The 22,591-nt window shown below is 38.5% G+C and overlaps 1 protein-coding gene across 1 annotated transcript in view; it reads right to left on the bottom strand.

Annotated features, from left to right (window-relative positions):
- The window catches only part of LOC124156392, a 77,261-nt gene extending 55,414 nt beyond the window's left edge, over positions 1-21,847 (bottom strand). Inside the window, exon 1 of the mRNA XM_046530968.1 lies at positions 20,753-21,847. Within this exon, the coding sequence (XP_046386924.1) occupies positions 20,753-21,847 (1,095 nt within the window). The remainder of the gene's footprint in view (positions 1-20,752) is intronic.
- Between the last annotated feature and the right edge of the window lie 744 nt (positions 21,848-22,591).

Raw genomic sequence — 22,591 nt, 5'->3', positions numbered from 1 at the left:
CGGGAATGTGACTGTACACATCTAAGGAACTTAAGTCCATCAGAGAGGCTTCTGCAGTCGATAACATTCATGTACAGTGGATGGAATGTCAATGCACTGAAATATAAATATTTTTATTGAATTGAATATGATTTTTCTGTATCAATATACATAGGCGGATTGTGGGGAGGCACGGGGGCACGTGCCCCACCAAACTTCTAAATATAAACAAGGTTTTTAATACGGCTATCACTATGTTCGTTTTATTTAGTATATTATGTAGCCTCAATAATTTAATTTAATATTAATGACTTTCATATCAAAATAAAGAAAATATTTTCTACAGTAAATGTTGTATTTTGTTTTTGATCTCAAACATGAGAAGACCTGTAACACCCTTGTGCCCTCCCCCCTGGGAAAAAATCCTGGCTCCGCCCCTGTCAATATATATCCTCAAGTAGGCTTTCGCAGGATGCTGTCAGTCAGCGCGCTTTCGTCTGCTATTCACTTAGTGTGAACATTTCTTTTAAAATGACTGCTTTGCAGTAACTGCAGTTTGCTGACTATCTGAAGAAGAAAACGGCGAAGTCTGTTAGAATTTTGCCCTATAATTGGATAAGGCTAATTTACTAATCAATATAACTAATTTTGAAAATAACTATTTGGGGGTACATTGAAAAAGGAATAAACATTTCCAATTTAAACCAAAATTTAACACTAAACAGGTGACCAATTCTTAGAAACACTCATTGGTATTATGTGCGCAAGATTTTCACTTCAAAAGCAAATACTGATATAATACCGCTTAAGAGATTAATTGGTTGAAAAAGGATAAAAATTTCATACTCTTGCGCTACTTATCCATACGAGCTGCAATTTGTATGATGTTTCCACCACGAATGGAGCAAGAATTCTCTCCAAATGCCGTCAACGATCGCATCCCATTTGCACGCATGGAATCCGAAACGTCAAGAAACAGCCCATTGTAACCACCATTCATGCGATCCAGAGCGTCCATATCATGGATGAGATACCCGAACTCAAAGCAACGGAACAAACCCGCTGCCGAACCTTAATACTGGTACCGGCGAGCGCGAGATCCCACCGGAGGTCTACCTATAAATGCGCCGCGGGGGCTCGTCTGCAAAAGAGGAGATGGTCCAAAGGTCAAGGCATGGCGAGAGAATTTCATCGAGAGAAAGGAAGCGGGATTTGCAGACGCCGAGATTTTAAAGAGAGAGAGAGTTGCAAAATATCTCCGGGGGCACCCAGGTCCTTTTTGCACCGCCTTGCCCGCTGGCATTCCCTGCAATTTCCATTCCGGCGGCAGGGAAGACTCGCAACAGTGCTTTCCACTCGTTTTCTTTTTAAAGGCAGAGGGGACGAGAGAGAACTGTCGACAAGAATAAGGAGAGGGCGGTCAATACCTACTCCTCTCATCCCACCCTCAGCCCTTCTTCAGACTTCACCCTGTCATTCCTCCCACCTTTCAGTGAGGCGACAATTGAATGATAAAAGTTTGAGTTTATTTTCGGGAGACGCCAGATGTTGTTAAAGGAGGCTTATGGAGACTACGGAATGAATGGGACCCGGGGCATGGGGGGAAGAATTGGACTTGGAAATAAAGATAATCTCGAAATGGCGAAGATGCCGCGAGCGAGAAAAATGGGAAATGCGAGAAAGAAAGAGACGTAATGCGAAAGAGGGTTGAGGATTTTGCAGGATTAGGGATGGCAAGTGATGGGAAAAAGAAAGCTTAGCCGCTCCCATTGTTGCCTTCAACGGAGCTTAGGTTACAAAAGTTTACCAAATTTGTAATTAATATTGACACGGCGTTAATAAACACACTATTACCTACATTTTTTTATTTTTTTGTGCATCAGATAGTTCGAGTGTCATAGTTATTCAAATAATTCATAGTTTTTTATCTACGGTGGAAAACTACAAAAAAGATGGAAGCAAAAAAATCATAAATAAAAATGCGCCAGCTTTCCAAGGTAAAACTAATGTGTTTATTCACACTCAATGCAAATTGTGATGAATTAATTTTCCTAGCAGCATTCCCATCAAATGATCTCATTTCGTAAAGCTCGCTGTGAGTTATTATTTTTAGAGACATGAGATCAGTTTTAAAATTCATCCTAGTCTCTCTATTTTCATGATGAATCGTCATAAATAAACAGAACCTCCAACTCGAGGGAGAGAGAGCATACTCTGTTTAACGTAATAGTATAATGATGTGTACGAATTCCCTAATACAATAATACTCCAAGATCTAGAGAATGTAATTAACGTTTGCTTGTTATTGATTAACGCATGCGAATCAATAACAAGAATGCAGGCGTTGGAAATGGTTACTGATAGTTTTATTTTACAACTGCATATAAAATCTATATAAAATCAGACTACATAACTGATGTCATCTTTATAAAAAGTTGACTTTTCAAAATAGTCACAAATTACAGTTTGTATTGTTGTACGATAAAGAGGAATACTACTCATTCGCGATGCAAAACGAATATGGTGTAAGCATTTAGGGGCGTAATACAATTTGAAATTTCTTTTATTATTAAAGAAGGTACACTAGAGGCCAATTTCATAATTAGAAACATTATTCATGCACCTCGTGCAGAGCTAGAACCTTTCAAATCCATATGCTTGCTTGGAATGAATTTCATGGGGGTCTCAGGTGGTTGGTGAGCTCGAAGAGTTATGTGCACGTACTTAAAAAAAATTGCATGCGTTGGAACGAGAAAAACGTGACACAGACGTTCGCTCTATTTGCACACTGCATTAAGCAGAAATTATTGAGTGTAGCCCAAAAATTTTATCCTCCAGTGTAATTAATAGCTGCGTTACTTGACAATGAAAGGAGGGATTGAATTGAAAAATTGAAGACAAGTCACCAACAGCGTACGCATATAGGGGCACCGTTCATTGAATTATGGATCGATTTGTTTAAAGCGATCCCTTATGGCACGTAAGCCAACATGTTTAAAAGTGAATAAAATTAAGTGAAGACAAGGAGTAGCCTTATTTTCATACTTTACTTTGATACCTTATTTTGTGTGCGAGACAGCCAATCATTTATACGGATGTGCGAGTAGTACTTTTTGACCTCGAGTACAATTGAAAACTACTCGCGAATATCGAGTCGAGTCGAGTTTGGTCATTTCTGGATCTGGCAATATGATAATGTATGCCACAACTTTTTCTCATTATTCAAATCCGATTGTGAATTATCTACTCTGAATGCTTAGCTCCATGTAAAAAGGGAAATATAACGAGGAACATTGATGGTAATTGAGTCACAATTAGGAGATGAATGAAAATTAATGTGTCTTAAACAGTTTCCAAGCTGCTCAGAAGAATCCTAAATAAAGATATGTGTACAATTGTAATTAATACTGTACACGCAAATGCAATATTTGAACTTTTCAAATTCTCATGCAGAAAGACCAATTATTCTACATTCTCAAGCACCAGGTTTGACCTCTTTACGCAACAGTATTACTGCCTGCAGAAAAAAGTCATCGACAATACGCTTGTGTAGCTGGACAAGTACTTTCATTACAAAGTTGCAAAGTTTGGGAAACTTGGGAAGTTTTATTAGAAGTTATGTAAACGATTTATATGGTTCTTGAATATTCATGGAATTTAGGGGACGAAGCGAATGAAGTATGGAGCTTAGGTTTCATAAACTTAGAACTTGATAGATATAGACTTGATAAATATAGAACTTGCTACATAGTTGATATTGCCGTGCCACAGTCGCATAACATCGAAAAGACCATTACAGGAAAAATTAACAAGTACCAAGAATTGGCAATAGAAATAAAAAGAATATGGAATATGGAATAGGTTTATATAGCTCCAATTGTCATCTCAGCTACCGGTATCATTCCAAAACATATACAAAATAGTTTCAAAATACTCAACCTCCATCCAAATACATACATCAAACTGCAAAAGGCTGTAATAATTTCAACCTGTCATATCACGAGAAAATTTCTCAACCCAATTCAACAGTAAAGAGTTACCTTGGTGAGAACCCGTGCTCTTAACACTAAAGCTACTCAGTGAAAACTGAAGAAAATTAAAGAACAAAATATCATAATAATAATAATAAAAGTTGTTTATTACAATACAAAAAGCAGCAATTTTAAATACTTGCCGGATTGTCAGAAAAATTTTCAACACAGTAAAAAGACGAGAGTACTTGGTGATACCGGTACCTCGCCTAAAACCAGCAAAAATGCTGTGAAAATATATATTTTTTAATAATAATAACAATAATAATAATAATAAAACTGTTAAGGTAGGTTTACGTGGAGCATTTTTCGAATCACCCCGTTTATTCCTCATTCATAAATTCAACATATCTCTCTCATTCCCAGAAAGACATATTTTGTGTCATTACATCCATGGTTTTATTCTCTCCCTCCCCCTGGCCCTCTTACCTAAGATTTTTCCACCTGAAATGGTAACATCCACTCCTCGCTAAGTACTTGCTGCATCCGAACCCTCTGTCTGTTCTATAAGTCATCTAAATTTTCCTCTATTCGGCCATCATGTCCAACTCTCCGTTCTCACTGTACATATAACTTTCTCTATTCTACGTCGCCTCCACATAACGAAAGCATCCACACTCTTCTCGGCTTATTTCCTCTGCCTCCAAGTTTCCGTACCGCAAAGCTCCACACTCCTGCCCAGACGCTTCAGTAGTCCTTTCTTAACATTCCCAATGGATGATACTCCCGATTCTGTCTACTAGTATTTCCTATTGCTAAACCCCTCCTTTTATAACGAAAAACTCTTCCCTACACCCGTACTGCTGCGTTCAATTCACAGTGCTGTGCTGCCCAATTTGTGATTCGTTCTGTCATGGGCAACGTACTCGAGTATGCTGTTCAAATTACACCGTCAGTGCAGCCCTTGGAATCACTGGAACGCGCAAGACTTGCCGCCGTGAAACAAAGTTGTATAGCCAAAAGGAAAGGACAGCATAAATATATGGAAAGAAAAGAAGTCGGAAAGAAAAGATGCGGTGAATGGAGGAGTTATAGGAGGGGAATGGGCGGCGGAAAAGGGTGAGGCCCACTTGAGGGGTGAACATACAAGATTGAGTTTGGCAATAAAAACAAAAGGGAAAGCGTCGTGCACGGAGTGAGTCAGAATGGGTTTAAGTGGATGAGGGAGGTTGGAGGGGAAGTGGAGAACGTCGACGTGGAAGTAGGGTGTGGGGGCCTCGCTGCTATGAAAGGGGAGGGGATGGCTGGGGATGCCTATGGGGCGGAGGAGAGGTAAAGGTGAGAGGGGAGGTGTGTTATGGGGGCGAAAAAGGAATTGGTGGGCCACCTGTTGGAGCGGTGTGTTGCGACGGGCCCCAAGGGAGTAAGGGAGGCGCGCGTTTTCGGTGCGTCGGCGTAAGGGAAGGGAGGCTACAAGACGGAGGAGTGAAGGTCTCTTCCTTCTCCCAAAGCTGCGGAATAAATAAAAACGGACGCGAAGGAAGGGAAGGAATAATTCAATAGGAGGGGTCTTCAAGTGAATCTTAAACTAATCGCCCGGACGTGCTACGAGCTTACGGCTCGAAGCTCTACGTCGTTTCCTCGTTACACTCAAATCAAAAACCCTAATGCGGAATGAAGAAAAAACTTTTTTTCCTGTTAAGGTCGCCAAACAGATGCTACGTGCAAGGATTTTTAGGGTTTAGAAAAAGAAATTTGAAGGAGAAATGAAGAAGAAATTTGAAGGAGTATGAAAAGGAGTACTATACTATAAGGTGAGCAAACAAATGCGGAGCTAAATAAAATCTTCTAAAAGAGCGGCTCTGTTTTGGATGAATCAAAATTCATTAAAAGATTATTATAAAAGTATTCTACCGATTAAGATAGGTTTCCATGGAGTAATTACGGAGAATTTTGGCAGCCTCTTCTTTCATGTATTTCTCTCTTCAATCACAATAAGACCTACTCTGGTTTACGCTATCGATGAATCCTCCTCCATCTCCACAGTCTTTTACCTTACAGTCTTCCCTCTAAAACTATTTTGAAATTCCCTCCGCGCCAGCTCCATCTAAACCTTCTGTCTTCTCCACATCTCTTTTAATAAGCTGCCTCTCCTTACCCACGATGCCCAGAACTTCCTCCTTGTGAAGTCCCTACTACAGCCCATTATTGACTATTGCTTAGTAGCCTGTTCGGACCTCAGTGGGAGAGAGCTACAGGCGATTCAAGTGATGCAAAACGCCTGCATGCGGTACGCCTTCCGCCCGGGCGCCTGGGACCATCTGACCCCCAATTTATGCTCGTGAAGGGTGGTTGAAAATCAAGGAGCGTCGAACACTCGCAATGCTGCAAACCGGGTGGAAAATTTGGAAGCTCCGTGTTCCATCCCCCATCCACAACAGCATGGCTCTGCTCAGCGATATCCACGTGTGGAACACGCGACATGGAGGAAACAAATTTCTGGTCCCAATCCATAGGTCTTCGCGTATGGCGGGATCATTTACATGCACCTTTGCCCTCTCATTTTACGCCCTGTCGGATGACCAGAGACGCGACTTCAAGGACGAAGATGATTAGACAGCTGGCAAAAAATAAAATGTGGCCTAGCGGCATAATAATATAATCATCTACCATCATATTAATTTTTTACTGATGACTGATTTCCTTCATTTCCGTATTTACAACCTTGTAAAGAGAGCCCTGGTCCAGTGGAAGAGGGGGCCGGATTGTGGCCTCATCTGGGCCAGGTAAAAGAAATAAGTCAAATCAAATCACTTCTTCGTTCCTCTTCCTATCCGTCTAAATCCTTCCTATCCTTCTACGTTCTATATAATATACACCCACATTTCAAACGCCTCCAGTCTTCTCTCGCCCTCATCCTAAGTGTCCATGTTTCCGCACCGTAAAGAGCTACACTACAATTCAAACTGTTCACTAGCTGTCTTTGAATTCTTCCATCACGATCCTCCTATTGGCTCATGCATTGATTTGTATCTATCGATTCGTAGCACGCTTTTTTATGTTAAAACTTCTTTTTTGCAACTTATGTTTCGTAATCGGCTATTGGGTTGATTTCACTGAATCCATGACTAGAATTTCCTTATGGACTCTTTCATAAATTTATAAATAAAGTTTTTTCATGCCATTTTGGTAATAAAAAACAACTCAAATATGAAATCAAAACCTAAAAAAAGCACTAAATTTTATTTAGCAACTGTGGAACTCATTTAAGAATTTAAGAGGGAGTGGTGCAAAAGTGGAAACCCTGTTTGAAATTATTTTATTAATAGCTTGTTTTCTAATGAAATTTTTCTAAAGTCACGAAAAACTCACAAATATACTATCCTTTATAAACGCTTTTGATTTTATGCTAAATTTATCGTTTAATTCGTAAAAATAATAGTAATCTTTAAATTGACAATTTAGATTAGATTTTCAAAATGTGCTGGTAATATGGAAACGTATTTATTCCGGCTATAATGCTATAGCAAAGTGAAATATCAGATCATCTACATGCTATTCATTGAAACAGCAACGCAAAGACAAAAAAAGCAATTTTCAATAAAATTTTCACTTGAAAAAGTCACAAATGTAGTTCTCATTTCCACAACTGGCGCACAAAATGTTCTTCTTTTCTCTTACGGAAACAATCGCTTTTATCATAGATTGGAAATCCCAATTTTCCCGTTTACACTTGGGCTTGGGGCCAATAATCTTCATCGGCTTCTTAAACTGGGGAAAAGGTGACGTAGTAGACAGAGCACATTTAGGTGAGGGAAATGTGGAAACGTTTCCACATTTACCCCAGTGTAGTGCTTCCACATTACCTACATAGGCATATTGAACTATGAAAATAAAACTATGCAACATTTTCCAGCTACTAGATTACTTAATTACACCAGATTGTAGCATGTTTTATGCTTAACAATAACTTTTATAGCACTAAGAAATAGCTTGGTGGAGTAGGTGGTTAAATTAAACTTAAAAACTTACCTCAAAAGTTTTACGGGTGAAGAGAAACTTGGAACAAGTATTTCACAGACAATAAACCATGAGTTCATTCTCACCGCTCCTACAGGCTTATTAAAGCTATCTAACCTCAAAACTAAGCTCGAAAAACAAGCTGCTAATGCATTTTCTTTTAAAACATGTGACTTATTCTTTAAAATTGCGACTGATTACCGATCAATACCTTTCACCCACTGAAACCTTAATGAATGCATAACATAGAGAGTGTTTCCGGCGTAGCGGCGGCAGTGTAAATAAATCCAAATTTGGATGATTTTAACCTAATATGAGCTATTATTTTTATATTATGTTGACTTAAGATTGACGTCTGCTCATGAAAATACGTCATTCAGAGTTTTGGTTAGACCAGAAAATGAAGTAAAATTGTAGGACATAAAAATGTAAAAATTATATTAACCTCAGATTAACTTTAATCTTAGTTTGTGGTAGGCCTAAAAAGGAGCAATAATACACACTTAGTGATCTTATTATTAAGAAAAAAGATATCATAAGGACTCAGTTCTGAACCCAAGCGTTATGTGGATATCGTAAAAGAAGCAAAGAGGCTGGGGAAGGCCGTTTTGTATATTCCTTCATTACTTAGCTATGTCAAAAATGGGAAGACGGTACTTCAATTCGAGATGTAGAAACCCTCTCTGTAGCATGCAAAATGTTGTATTTTTGCGTCGATGGAGACCATAAAAGTCGGTTACACGGTGATTTCAGCCTTTAATTGACCGAGAGTCGACGATTCGCGACCAAAAGAGCCTCGCCAATGCCATTCGTATCTGTATTTCACATGCAGGCTATTACTTTTTAACGAGCGTTTCCATCATTCCGTTTACGACTCAACCTCCTTGAACTACCAAAAGTTTCCCATATACAGAGCCATTGACTGTGGAACCGCACAGGTGTCAATTCACGTCAGAGTACCATCTTCATCAAATTTCTAAAAAAAACTTTTGTGGGGGTTATATACTGACCAGGCAAAACTACCTAAATTCATTGTCTGAGCCTAAAAAAACTTTAATAAAATTCTTCTTCCAACTCTTCTAAAGCAAATGCCTACCTATGTTTCGTGATACCAATCGGAGGATATGCAGGTGATGGTAACGTATACACTCACTATTCCACTCCAAGGGATAAAAGTACCTACTCTCTGGTGAGATTATTACCCAAAGCTTTTGCATGAAATTCCGAGGACTTTACACTCAGTGGCAAAATAGACTCGGGTGGCAAGCTCGAACGTAAAATCTTGATGGAAGGAGAAATGGGTGGAGATGCATGTAATGGGGTAAAATGAATATTCTGGTTCAAAAACATTAAACTTTTCGAAAGAGGTTCAACATAACAAGGTGAGCAAGGCATGTCAAAGTTCTAGAACATATGCTCCCTTTTAGTTCCTGAAGGCATTTTAAGCAATGATAAAGAGTATTTTACATTTACTGAGTATAAAATCAGTAGTAAAGAAAATAATTCCAGTAATATATAACCAGAATAATAAAAGATTGGCACTAAAATGGATCAAATTTTCCACTTCAAACCTACCTATACCCATACATCCACGTGTAATTATTTCTTCAGTTCAGCTTAAGGTCTATTAGTCCAGGAACCCTAACATATTTTTTTTACTTTTAACTGCTTTCCTTATATCCTTCACCCATTCATATGGTCTTGAATACAACCTCACGCCTTAGTACACACCATATCCAGGAATCGCCGCCCACCAAAGCCTTAAAACTATGAAGCACATATTGATAAAAGCGCACACGTAAAACTTAAAGTTTCCAACCCTGTTTTCCCTAGATTATCTTTCCTACCTAAAATACACAAGATCAATCGCCACATGAGGCCCATTGTGTCCAGTATTGACTTCCCTACATACCTCTTATAGAAGTGGCTTGTTACACAGTTAAAAAATTGAATTTTCAGATTCCGCACTCCATCAAAAACAACATTGACTAAATAAATAAACTATGTGTTTTCCGCAGATGAAATTACTTTCTTTCGGTGTAACAAATTAATTACCAAGTATCTCCATTGAAATTACCATATAGTCATTTAAAACATAGCTACAGTCGCTGTAAATTGGTTTTAGCACTGTATGTGAGTACATACTTCTGACAAATTTATTCTGAACTAAAATTATTTTACTTTAAAATGGAACAATTACCAACGGGATTTCGGCAAAATAATCCGAAATTGACTTTCACCTTTCATAATTAACGTCGGCATCATAAATTTTGAAAAGGCCTTCAGAGATTTGAAAAAAAATCTTTATTCGTAATTCCATTCCCTTATTTTACACGATCAGAAAACAGAATATAATTCAATACACATCGGTAACCCACAAAACAACCAACTACATGCACTACCACTTATTTGTACACCCAAGACATAAATTTGCTGATTTACATTCTGTTACAATAGGTTCTTTAGCCTTCCTCAGAATCTGATAAAAAATTGACCTTCATTAAAGATATCACCAAACGGAATGGGTTTCAAGCTTAATCAAAGGAACAAATTCAGAAATAAACATGAATTGAAACAGTTTAATAGCATTTCAACTACTCACAAGAAAGTCCAATCCAAAAAATACATCAAACTTATCTTCTATTCCGCATTAAAAACAGACCTAGACAAAGTCTTCAACGCAGTTAACAATGACATTACGTAAATGGCAACAAAACAACCGATCTTCAAACGTTAACAACCCTTCACCCTTCCTTCTATATTCATAGCGGTGTTTGCTTTTGATTGCCACTCAATATTTTGATGATGCGAAGAACCGACAATCAATTGTGCTGAGATGGAAATCTTTGATTTCGAATCCGGCCCACTTATCACGTCCAGGCTACCGTATCCTCTCTCGAGTTAGAAAATTTTCTTCCGGAGTCGAGCTCTCCCAGAGTGAGCGTTGTACGAACGTGTGTTTGTGAGTGAGTGAGTGAAATCTCAACCAAGGCAGTCTTAGGCAATGCCAATTCGAGTTGAGCGAGTGCTTGTTAAGGGTTTGCATTTGAGAAGTTGGGCTTGGTCACTGCTGGGAATTCTCCCGATCCAGTGAACCAACACAGTAATTTGTTTCATACCTCAGACGTGATCCCTAATGGTCCGACCATTGCAGACCAATTTTCTGTTCCACCATTGAGGTCGTAGAGCTCACCTTACATGTTCTAACCTCAAAACTGTGCAAGCGTTGACATTAAAAATAAAAACTAGGTGATGCTGCACTAACGTCCTTGACACACCTTTTTATTTTAAGTTTGTATGACATTAATTCATTATGAGGATTATGCATATTAGCAGGTAGAAAATATTCTAAATGAGTAAATATGAGTGAAAGACTCAAAACTTGGGCTTACACGGGACAAGCAATGTCTATTGCAAAAATTACTGCTTAGGATTTTATCATTCAGTTGACCTTAATTTAGCAAAAACCATTCTCCATTCCCTACGTGATGACCGTTATCTTACTCTTTGCGAAATATGATCAATCCCTTCAGCGCGATTTTGAATATTCTCCCTCCTCTTAGTAAGTACTACAATCCAATCCCCTCCAACCCTCATTCTTAACTTTTGCTTACTTAACTTTGCAGTAGTTGATTTGGTACTATGCCCACTTTTATATTCTAACCTATTGCTTGAAAAGAATATAAAAAATAAATCGTGAAACTGAATCATATCCAAATCTTCAAGTCTCTGATGACGACGTCTATTTTGAAAGTAATTCTCATGTGCAACGTTTTAGGCTTCACTTTGTGGAACCACGACATTGGAAAATAAAATTGGCTTTGTGCGTTCCACACTAATAATTTATTTCCGACCATTATGTAGACAACTATGTCATTATCAAGGTCTACCATTATATTCATTGAACTAATTATTGATTAAGATTCAATATCTAGAATATAGAATTCAAGGACATCAAGATAAGCTTAATAATATTATGACTGTCGAAATAAAATATTGTCGGAAATAAATTACTAGTGTGGAACATAAATAGTGGATTTTATTTTACAAGAATATTCATCGTTCCTTAGTCTCTTCGTGGAGTCAACTATATGCTTAGGACATGGCTAGATTTGACGCGAAAAGTGGAAAAATAATCAAACCGAATTTTTTTAGTTGATTCACCTGGCACAGAAGCATTGATAGAGCTTCCTCAGTATGATATATCAGCCATCAATTTTCACCAAAGTTAATCCGAACAAAAATTGTTGGCTCATTATTCAACTTAAATTGCAAGTTTTGCAACTTCACCACTCTATATCAAACTAAATTATATTAGAGACCTACGTATCTAAAAAAGCCGGGGACAAATTGTGTAACGATATGTTGTTCCAAGAATTTTGGTAGTTTATGGCTGCGCTATTCTTTACGTGGACGCACGTGTAACAAAATTCTTTGGCCCCTCCAAAACCATCAGTACCATCAGGAAAGTCACGATAAACGGGTTTATTAACTTTAATTAGGTGGCAAGATGAACTAAATATATTTTCGGGTGTAAAAGGACACACTTGATGAAATTTTTCCGACTTTTAATGTTAAAATTATCACCGAATTTTAACTGGCTTGAAAGTTGATGGAGCACTCCTATGGGTTGAATATGATACTGCATTCAAGGAACGCCGAATCATCATATTTTTCTTGCCGTAATAATTCTTCGAAGCTTATGAAAGATGTTTGCTGATGCCCAGCATGTTCATCATTTGATGGTTCGCGGAGTACAATAAAAATTTAGATTCTCTTTCAGCGCCTGTGGCTAAGATATATTTTTAGACTAGTACTACCCACGTGCAAAAAGTCTCTTTCCGTATTCATCATCCCATGTTCCTCTTCCTGTCGCAAATTGAGTTTCCTGTCGCTTCTGCGCTTCGCTTCCTCGAGAATATCAACGAAAATGCCGAGGCTGGATCTTAACGTCGTTAGGGATAGTACCACCAAAAAAGATTCCACCAGCCGAAAAACATCTTCATTACAACCCAGCGTGAATCTTTCCGCTTTGTATATACATGAATGAGCAGATAGAGATAGGCTCCGGGATATTGAGAGTTCACCAAGCAGTTGACCTGTGGAGGTACTTAAAATACTCTGTAACGAAAAGGGGATAAACCAAAGATGGAGATAAACCAAAGATGAAGATAAACCAAAGATGGAAATAAAGCTACCAAGTATAAATTTACTGCTCCATTTTGATCATTAGTCTAACTTGTTCAATATTTCTTGGCAAGAAGAGCGAAATAACCTCTGCCCACATTTTTAAATCAGAATTGTCTACTTTTTTATTGAATAGAGGTAATGATAAAAAGTTTTTATTCGAATTAATTTCACTAAATCAATCATTGATGTGGATTTCAAATTTTTATCATCCAAGGAAATCCAGATTCATGCAAAGTTTAACAATTGTAAGTAATGAAACTAAATTGTGATATCATGCGCAGAAATGCATTCAATCAGGAATTGTTAACGGAGGAATATATTATTTTATCGTATTAGTTCACCCATAACGATGTATGAAAATCAAAATAATAACGAATAGGTAAATACAATTATACATAAATGTTTTATCCAACTGGCTCAAGTCCGATCAAGAATTGAATTGAGTTTGATCTAATTAAAACAGGTCTGATCCAATTTGATCAGATTTGATCAGGAACTAAATAAGGAACATCTGTGATTAAATCATGTCTACTTTAATTGGATCAAGTAGAAAATGAGGAAGAGTTGCGCGCGTGTGACCTTTTTACGATAATGGGTAGGAAACCCGACTTAAATGTATCCCAAACAACGGAATGATCATTTCTTTTATTTTTCTCTTCATCAAAATAAAGAATAGAAATGTTTTATTTAATCATACATTTGTAAGCTAATTGCTTTACTTTATGAATATTATTTCTCATATGCATTTTATTTTCCGTTCATATTCGATGTCTGTGTACTCCCTGTTAAGGTGTTCATTGGTATAAACATTGGTGAATTATTACTGCACTCATATGAACTCTCAGATTACACTATATTTTTTCAAATGTTCTCTGTATCCTTAATTGTGCCAATTTAATTACGGCTACTGTATACTACTACCAGTATTAAAAATATTACAATACCCACGGGAAAACTACGACACACGACACATAAGAAGAAGACGGTAATCCCAATAAAACAGCGTATCGGATGGAATGAAAATTTTTGGACGAAGAAGACGGATCCTGGAATACTGTTGGGACACAAGGACAAATTCCACTAAGCTCCTGAGTATTTTTTGCAGATTACATGCACACTGTCTAACTATTATCAAGAATTACTTTATTACAGCTTTCCCAAGTGTTGTGAGGGACAGTGGTCGTTCCTATCGAGGCAGGCTGCGGAGGAAGGGATAAACGAGAGGCAATCTCCTTAATCTCCCCACATTCTTCTTGCCACCATTTAACAACGAAATAATCCCAATCCACAGAACGCGATGAGCTCGACCTTCCATCACTCCCTCACAAGGAACGATTCGTGATGAAAAAGATGATAAGTCTGCTAGGGCGAAGCTGGGAGAGCTCATGACTGTAGAGTGAGGTGTGCTCGTGGTCTCATATTTCCTAAAAGTGACCTTACATTAACTTTACCGTTCTTAGGCCTTTCAGAGGTTTTTTAATAACGTTTTATGGTTATATTTTGGAATCTTTCGAATTAATCCTGCTTTTCTTCGGTTATTCCTAAGCAAATGTGATGCACTTCAGCGTAGGCTTTTCAATAATCTAATGAATGAACTTCTATAGGTTAGCAATCCTGCAACAGAGCAATCAAACATCGTGACTGGAAATAAAAAACCTTTTACCTTATCTTTCAGCAGGTAATGACTTTTGATATATTTTAGGTCTCATTCCAATCAATAAAATATTCTAAACACTAATTTAGCAGAAAAAATTCAAGTAGCTTTTTTCTGTTAACTATCTACATTCTAGGTACTTATCTAAAATTTTCGGGAATATCCTCAAGGGCTAAATAAAAGAGGACACGAAGCCATGATCAGTGACAATTTTTTCATTACTTAAGGTGAAAACTCATAATTTATTAACGCCGCAATTGAGTTCATGATGAAAGTATTAAAAAATACTAACGAGTATCTCTTTGCAGAGAATATTGAACTTTCATTCTCCTAAAATATCATGTCATTATAATTGGCCTCATGCCTCATTAAAATACATGGAAAGATTAAAAAAGTGCGAAAGAAAATTTAAAAATCATTTCATAAATATATAAACAAATTGAATGAATAAATATTAACACAAAGCTGACGTAATTTCCACCGTGTATGATAATTAATATTGTAAAATATCATTGATAATTTATGTGGGATACCAGAGGCTTCTTATGACTGTACATAAAAATTCAAGAATATTTCATCGTAAATAGAGTTTTTTTTACGTTGAAACGTTTTTAGAGAATTCATCGCTAACAAGCAGTGGCGGCTCTTGGTTATCAAATTCTCACTGAATGGGGATTTTGTTTGTACCCCCACTACTGCTGGAAGGTACCCCCTACTAAGCCCCCCCTTGTTCCTAGCCTGGATTCACCACTGCGCACAAGTAAACATAAATATGTTCTAACTATCCAGTCAGGAACTAACAGTATTTAATATCCAATTTTATACCATTAGTTAAATCCAAAATCATCAGAAACTACAACGGCACCCTCATTAATTGTTTTAGAGACGTGCTAATGTAATTCATTGCAGCATGTTAGACTCCAAGGGTGACTCTAAAATTATACTCTAATCTCATCGAAGTGAAATGCTTTAATTACGGAAACATAGCAAGCAAAAGATCTGCCATAGTATTAGTGTTCCTAAAATAAAATTTACTGCTCTCGATTCTAATTAAGCTGTATTTATTAGTGAAAGCATACTGGGATTAGCCTCGGTGATGAATTTTAAGGAGTCACCTGCAATGCAACTTGCACGAAAATTATACAGAATAAAATCAACAATTTAAATGATAAAATGGTATAACTTAAATTTAAAAATTCCGATTCTGAAGTTCACAAATTTGTCGACAAATAACTGGTAACTAATGGTTTTTATTGATTTACAGTTTTCCGGAGAGGTTGAAATTATACCGAAGGAAGCCATTGAAAAAGTGCTGACACATTCACAATATTAGCATCGTATTAGGTGCAGAAAGGTTTCTCGGGTTTTTCACCGATTAATGTATTCCATGTTTCCCAACGTTTCGAGCAGCGATTTGCTGTTCATCCTCAGGGGATCTTCTGAATTCATTTAGATGATCCCCTGAGGATGAACAGCAAGTCGCTGCTCGAAACATCGGGAGACATGGAGAACATTAACCGGTGGAAATCCCGAGAAACGTTTATGCACAGTAATTTCTTTGTTCGTTCACAATAAACTTTAAAACGCCATTCGGGGCACGTTTTCTATCCCCGATTCTATTTCTAACTTCCAGAATAATGTACGCAGATAATTAAATCACTTCCGTGAATATTGATGTATGAGTCACATGATAGTCTTGTGAGACTCTCGCAAGAAAAACAAAATAGTTCAGAGATGGCTCCAAAAAGCGCTTCTATCCTGTAAATTATTTCGTCTCAAAGACCAGTATTCTCGTATGATGGATAAAGGAGTAGGATGAATGAGGTCAAAAAAAGTAAAAATCAATGATATCTCCACCTAAATACAAGAGAATTCGATAGTCATCACGAGTGGAACCCATACATTTTCATTTAATGCTTTAACAAAGAACTGATTACTGAAGAGCACTGAACAGAGACTGAATTATTGGAATTACTCCTTGATCTTAGTCCATCGAAAAGTGAAAAAGAAACGGTACCAATGACAAGGGGATTAATGCGAGCAGAAGATTGGAGGAAAATGTTTTTAAATTTCATAAAAAAAAACGCATAAAACATTATTATTTCATTGGATATGAAACTTAAACCTCAACTTCTTGAGTCTTTCTAGAATTTCTATCTAGTCTATCTACTCTAGTCGTTTTTCCCCCGAACAATAAAGGACTTTAATAAACGCTTGTCCTCGTTAGAGCACTTCTTTTTTTTTAATAGCTGTAAACGGCTGGTGTCCTAACACCCCCTGCCACACGCCTTTTAGGCGGCTTGCGGGGTATTATGTAGATGTAGATGTAGAATGCTCAGGGTATTTATGGGTTTTGCACTTACATGTCTATTTAATTGAAATTGACTATTTACTCTCCAAACTCGGAAAATATATTAGGCATACAATGACACTACATTTACTTAAACATAAATATTGGAAAATAATGGTTTAATGTGTCGTCGGTGGAGATGAATATTTTCACACTTTTAATACGTGGTTTGGTTGGGGAAGTAAAAACAAAGTAGTACTCCTTTTCAACCGATTAGGTGCTTCATATGTTGGCCAAAACTGAATTTCATATCTAGCAAATGTAAATAAAAAATCACAATACTTTACGTTGATTTCATTTCATCAATTTTCATACAATAAAATAATTTTTTTCCTCATATCGGATTATTGGATTAATGGAAAATGTTTAACGTCACATTCCATTTAAGAGTCATAGGAACATAGTCGCTGATAGTTCACTTTAAAACTCACCATTATCTTTTAATGCTTTTGTTTCAGTTAATACAGCCTTATAGTTTTTCTTTATCATACTTTGAAGAGTAAATGATACATTTATATTTGATAGAGAGAATAACGTTCCCAGGGACACAGTAAGATGCGTGGAAAGTTAACCTGGCCATAAAGCGTACTCCCCATTCTTGTGCACCCAACCCCACTAAACCCAGTATTTATTGATTGCTCTTATACGCAACATGACGCTGACCTAGCTGCTAATTCGCGAGCGTCCGGTCAGCGATTCGTCAAGGCGTTGATTGTACTGACAACATGATTCATGCATTATTATTATTTTTATGGATATTTATGTTCAATAATTAGTAATAAATAATAATAATTATTATTAAAGCTTTCTACAAATTAAGGTTGGTTTCCATGGAGTACTATGATCCGTAATAATGTTTAGGGGTACTTAATTACAAAAAGAGCTCTGAAACTGAGGAAAACACAGCGAAGACAACTTTCCTTCTAAGTTGACCCAACCCACTTGAAGTGATGAAAGAAAGTACCTTAAGTCGTTAAGGTTGTATTTGGCAATCAATAGATGCTGTTTTGCGGATAAAAATCAAAATTGAAAACAATTTTACAATTGTAGGCCTTTATTAACCATGATAAATGCACCTTTTACGTTGAAATTAAAGAAAATTTCATCTACAAATTGAAAACAATGTTTCCAGTTCATTAAACCTTGAGACTATTCATCAAGGTTAAAGGAGGTCAGAATCTACCAGTGGAAATCATGTAAGAGTTGCCCCCATTGCGTGGTTCAATAGGATGAGACCACTTAAAATAACCATATTATTTTTATTTTAGTATTCTATCGATGAAGGTAGGTTTCCATGGAGTACTAAAGAAGCAATCTGGGAGCCTCCCTTTCCTTCCAGCACAGCCTTCTTCAATTCACTGTAAGGCCTACTCACTTTCAATCTATGTAAAATCCTATTCTCTACATTCCCCTCCCTCCCTAGGCGGATTTAGGGGGTGTGCACGGAGGCACGTGCCCCTCCCCCCAGGTGCTTAAAAATAGACAAGATTTACGGTTATAATTACGCTCGTTTTATTTTTTGTATTACGGAGCCCTGATAATTTAATTTAATACAAATAACTTTCAAATCAATGTAAAGAGAATATTTTTTACGGTAATTGTTGTATTTTGTTTTTGATCTCAAATATGAGAAGACCTGTCAGACCCCCCCCCCCCCAATAAAATTATCCTGAATCCACCCCTGCCTCCATTTTTTATTAACATTGTAACCTCTAACACAGTTTTCAACATCACCTCCCCGCTAATTACCCCCTCCATCCATACCTTCTGTCTCCTCCGTATTTCAATCGATTCAGACATTAAGTTGGCATAATTCATGAAATAAATAATTGAAAGTAAAGCCCATAAATATGCTGCGAATTATAGAAAAATAGTTTTTAAATGACCTGCAGGCACAATCTAAGATTGCAAATCTTGGAATTTATTGGTCGCCTGAAGTTGGATGAAAGATAAATCTTTTCGCTACAACTGGAACGTACGTCTCTCATAATCAACGCTCTAGGGCAAACAAGATTTCTCTGAGATTAATCCGCTGCGTTGATACTTAAATTGAATGCGAAACAATTTACGACGAGGATGCCACTAATCGCCTCATCTCATTTTTTTAATGCCTTACGAAGGAAGTAGAGAATTTACAAATCCCATAACTTGGGGTGTAGTACATTCCTTGTAAAATTAGAGACTTGGATGGATTTCCAACATCGGAGTAGAATTAAAACGAAACTTACTTGATATTAATGGCTGTAATTTACGCTGAAGGTATCGTGTAAAGTAGCAAGAGTGTTCGCTGAGGGTTGGTGAGAGATCTTAATGCGATTTGGTTTCATTATGAAAATACGCCCAGAACGGTGGCAAGTTTAGGGATGGACGAGACGGCTGCATATTAGTTATCATGTGTTTAAAGAAATACATTTGGTATTGCCATGAAACATACCATGCGCAAGAATTGAGGGTACTTAAGGACCCAATAAGGTGCCAGTTAGTTATTTTGTAGTACCAGTTAGGTTATTTTGGTATCAAATAGACAAATAAAATCGATTTTTAGGCCAAATTTAATAAATTGTCCATATTTCACGAGTATGATTATGTCCGGCATATAACTTAGAACTTAATTAATTCCAGAATATGTATTCTAAGGTAAAACAGAATGCTTAAATCATAATTTAAAATCAAGGAGATCTTTAATCATGCCGTATATCTATACATACGTTAAGGTTAATCCTAATGATTTAATAGTTTCATTAGTAATCTACACTTAAAAATGAAATAAACAGGTTGCATTGCGACCTTTGCGAATTAAGGTTTATTCTCTTAATATTACTTTCGAAAAATTTAAATCAATGAAACTAATTTGTACCTCGTCATTTGTCATTTCTAGCGTCATCGTACCATGGCAAAAGAAATGCAATGTGCAGCCATATTTCCCTTATTCATGGGTTTAGGTTCCGGCAAATCACTTTTTTAGAAAAATTAGGCAGTTATAAGTTTGGATTTGAGGCCATGGGTTGATAATTCATCTTAGTGCTTAACCTGACGATGCTTCGTATCAAAAGCGACCGTGTGGTGTAACTCAGTAGTATCATTGCAAATAAAATATAACTTCTCCTACTCGAGAGTCATAAATTTCGTTGCCATATTGAGTTACCGACCGCTGTCACTAACTCGGTCCTCCCAGACTGAATTTTTTGGCATAGCAAGACATAGCAAGGTACGTGGTGTCCCTTGTAAATTCTGGTTACACGATGCATTAACCTGTATCCAATACTGTAAACGATGTACTAACCTGTTAATGTCTAACAATATAAACGCGTGAATGAACACACGAAAATACACCGTGTGCGAAGGCCCAACTTGTGCAAATGCATGAACAGAAACTGGAACCTGTTCTAATTTGGTCCATGCATTCGCACGAGTTCCGTTCCGGTCCATGCAAAAAATCGTTCATGCCGACAGACTTTAACTCATACGGGTTTATATACCCTGTAACCACGCCTTAAGTAACATCAATGCATGCACACCATGCGAACTTAGGATACTGATTGTGGAACTTTGGACAGCTGAGTTCATCACAAGTCAACGTTGACTCACCCTCTGCCTCGTGACGGCCGGCATGGAAGACGTCCTGGGCCGGAAGTTGGCCTCCGTGCTCCCACCGTGGTGCTGCATGTGCTCCCCTTGTGAGCCGTGCCTCGGCGTGTCCGCACGAGAGCTCCGCGCCTTGAAGCTCCCGCCTCCGATGACCACGGCACCCGGACTCAGCCTCCTCCGGCCCGGCCAGTCCGCGAACGCCGTCTGAAGCTCGTTCACCGCCCCCGGGTTGAGCAGCGCGTTCGCCGTCCGCGTCTGCACCCTCGCGGGCAGTGGGGCGGGGATCGAGGAGGACCTCCTCCGCCCAGCCATCACACTCGGGGGCGGAAGGTCCGCCTCCTCGCTGTAGGCTCCTCGAGAGGCCACCCTTGCGCCCGCCCACCGCCTCCCCGCCTCCTCGTCCTCCTCATCGTAATCCTCCTCCTCTTCCTCCTCCTCCTCCTTGCCCTCAACCGCATCTAGTCGCTGGAGGCTCGGGAGCGGGGAAGGAGCGCGGAAGCACCGATCCGGTCCACCCAAGGAGGACCTCGCCGAAGAACACCTCTCCTTGAGAGCACAGCCGAAGGGGAGGCTCAAAGTGTCGCTCCCGCCCCCGCCGCCCCCTCCTTCCCCAACGCCTCCACCTAAGGAAGCCCTTCGCCTTCGTCCGAGCCTCACGCTGCCCTTCCTACCGGCCCTGAGGGATGACCTCATGAGCGACCTGGGCCTCGACTCGGTCTCCTCCTCGGTGGCGGAGGTGTCCGTGCTGTGGTTGCCGTCCTCGGGGGCCGCGCCTTTCCTCGGGATGAGCTTCTCCTCCAAGAAGACCACCTCCTCGCTGCATAGCTCGGAGAAGAAGTCGCGGAAGGTGGAGGGGAAGGTGGGCGGGCAGAGGGCGCGCTCCGAGAGCAGGGAGGCGGCCGTGGTGGTGGTAGTCGTGGACGGCATGCTGTGGTGGTGCTGTTGGTGCGGCGAGTGGTGGTGCTGTGCGGGGCCGCCACCGTGCTGGCCCCTGTCCCCGGAGGGCAAGCCCCCGGCGGCGGAGTGGGGCCTCGGGGGCCCCGAATGCTGCTGGAGGCGGGTGCGCAGGATGGAGGAGGCGGTGGCCGCGCTCATCGCGGAGCCCGGTCACCCGCTTGGGCCCAGGGAATTCTGCAATGGGATAAAAAAGATATTGGTTTATTAAGGGAATGATTTATAGGAAAAATACGTTCGAAGATTGGAATTATTTTAGAGTTAGCTAAGAATATTAATGAGTGGTTATAAATTCTGAAAGAAGAGACCCAAAAACTCATTGTGCATTCATTGAACCGCGTATTCGGCTGAACCAATCTTTAAAACATTTCATTATGAATTAAACAATTAATATACAACTAATGACTTGAAAAATTGGCTCCATATATACCTTAAAATTTCAGGGTATGCTAGGAAGAATACAAGATATTTTAGAGCTGTGAATTTTTATTGAGCATACCCTAATCTCTCAAAAAAAAAAAAGATTTTATGGGATGGAGAATTAATTACCATAAGAGTTAAATTAGGCTGAAATAAATGCGGGTATCCCCCGAAATATAGAGATTTAACATAGAACGTGAAATTGTAATAAAATAAATAATAAAAGCAAATCTCGTCTCAGGATGGATATGTAAAACAGAATGAAGTTTGAATTATAAGAAGAGTTATTCTCGGTTCAATAAACCTGTTTGAATATTATTAATTATCTTAAAAATTTCACAGCATATGCTGTATGTATAAAATCGGAATTTTTGAAGAAAAATGAGGAAAAGCAATTTAAATTACATAAAGTCGAATAGTTATCCCTCATTATAAGTGCCCTCATTCATTTTCACAGTAATGATT

This window comes from Ischnura elegans, chromosome 1, assembly GCF_921293095.1.
Source record: "Ischnura elegans chromosome 1, ioIscEleg1.1, whole genome shotgun sequence".
Classification (NCBI taxonomy): Eukaryota; Metazoa; Arthropoda; class Insecta; order Odonata; family Coenagrionidae; genus Ischnura; species Ischnura elegans.
Note: the sequence above shows the minus strand (reverse complement) of the source record. Positions and strands in the feature narration are given on the sequence as shown.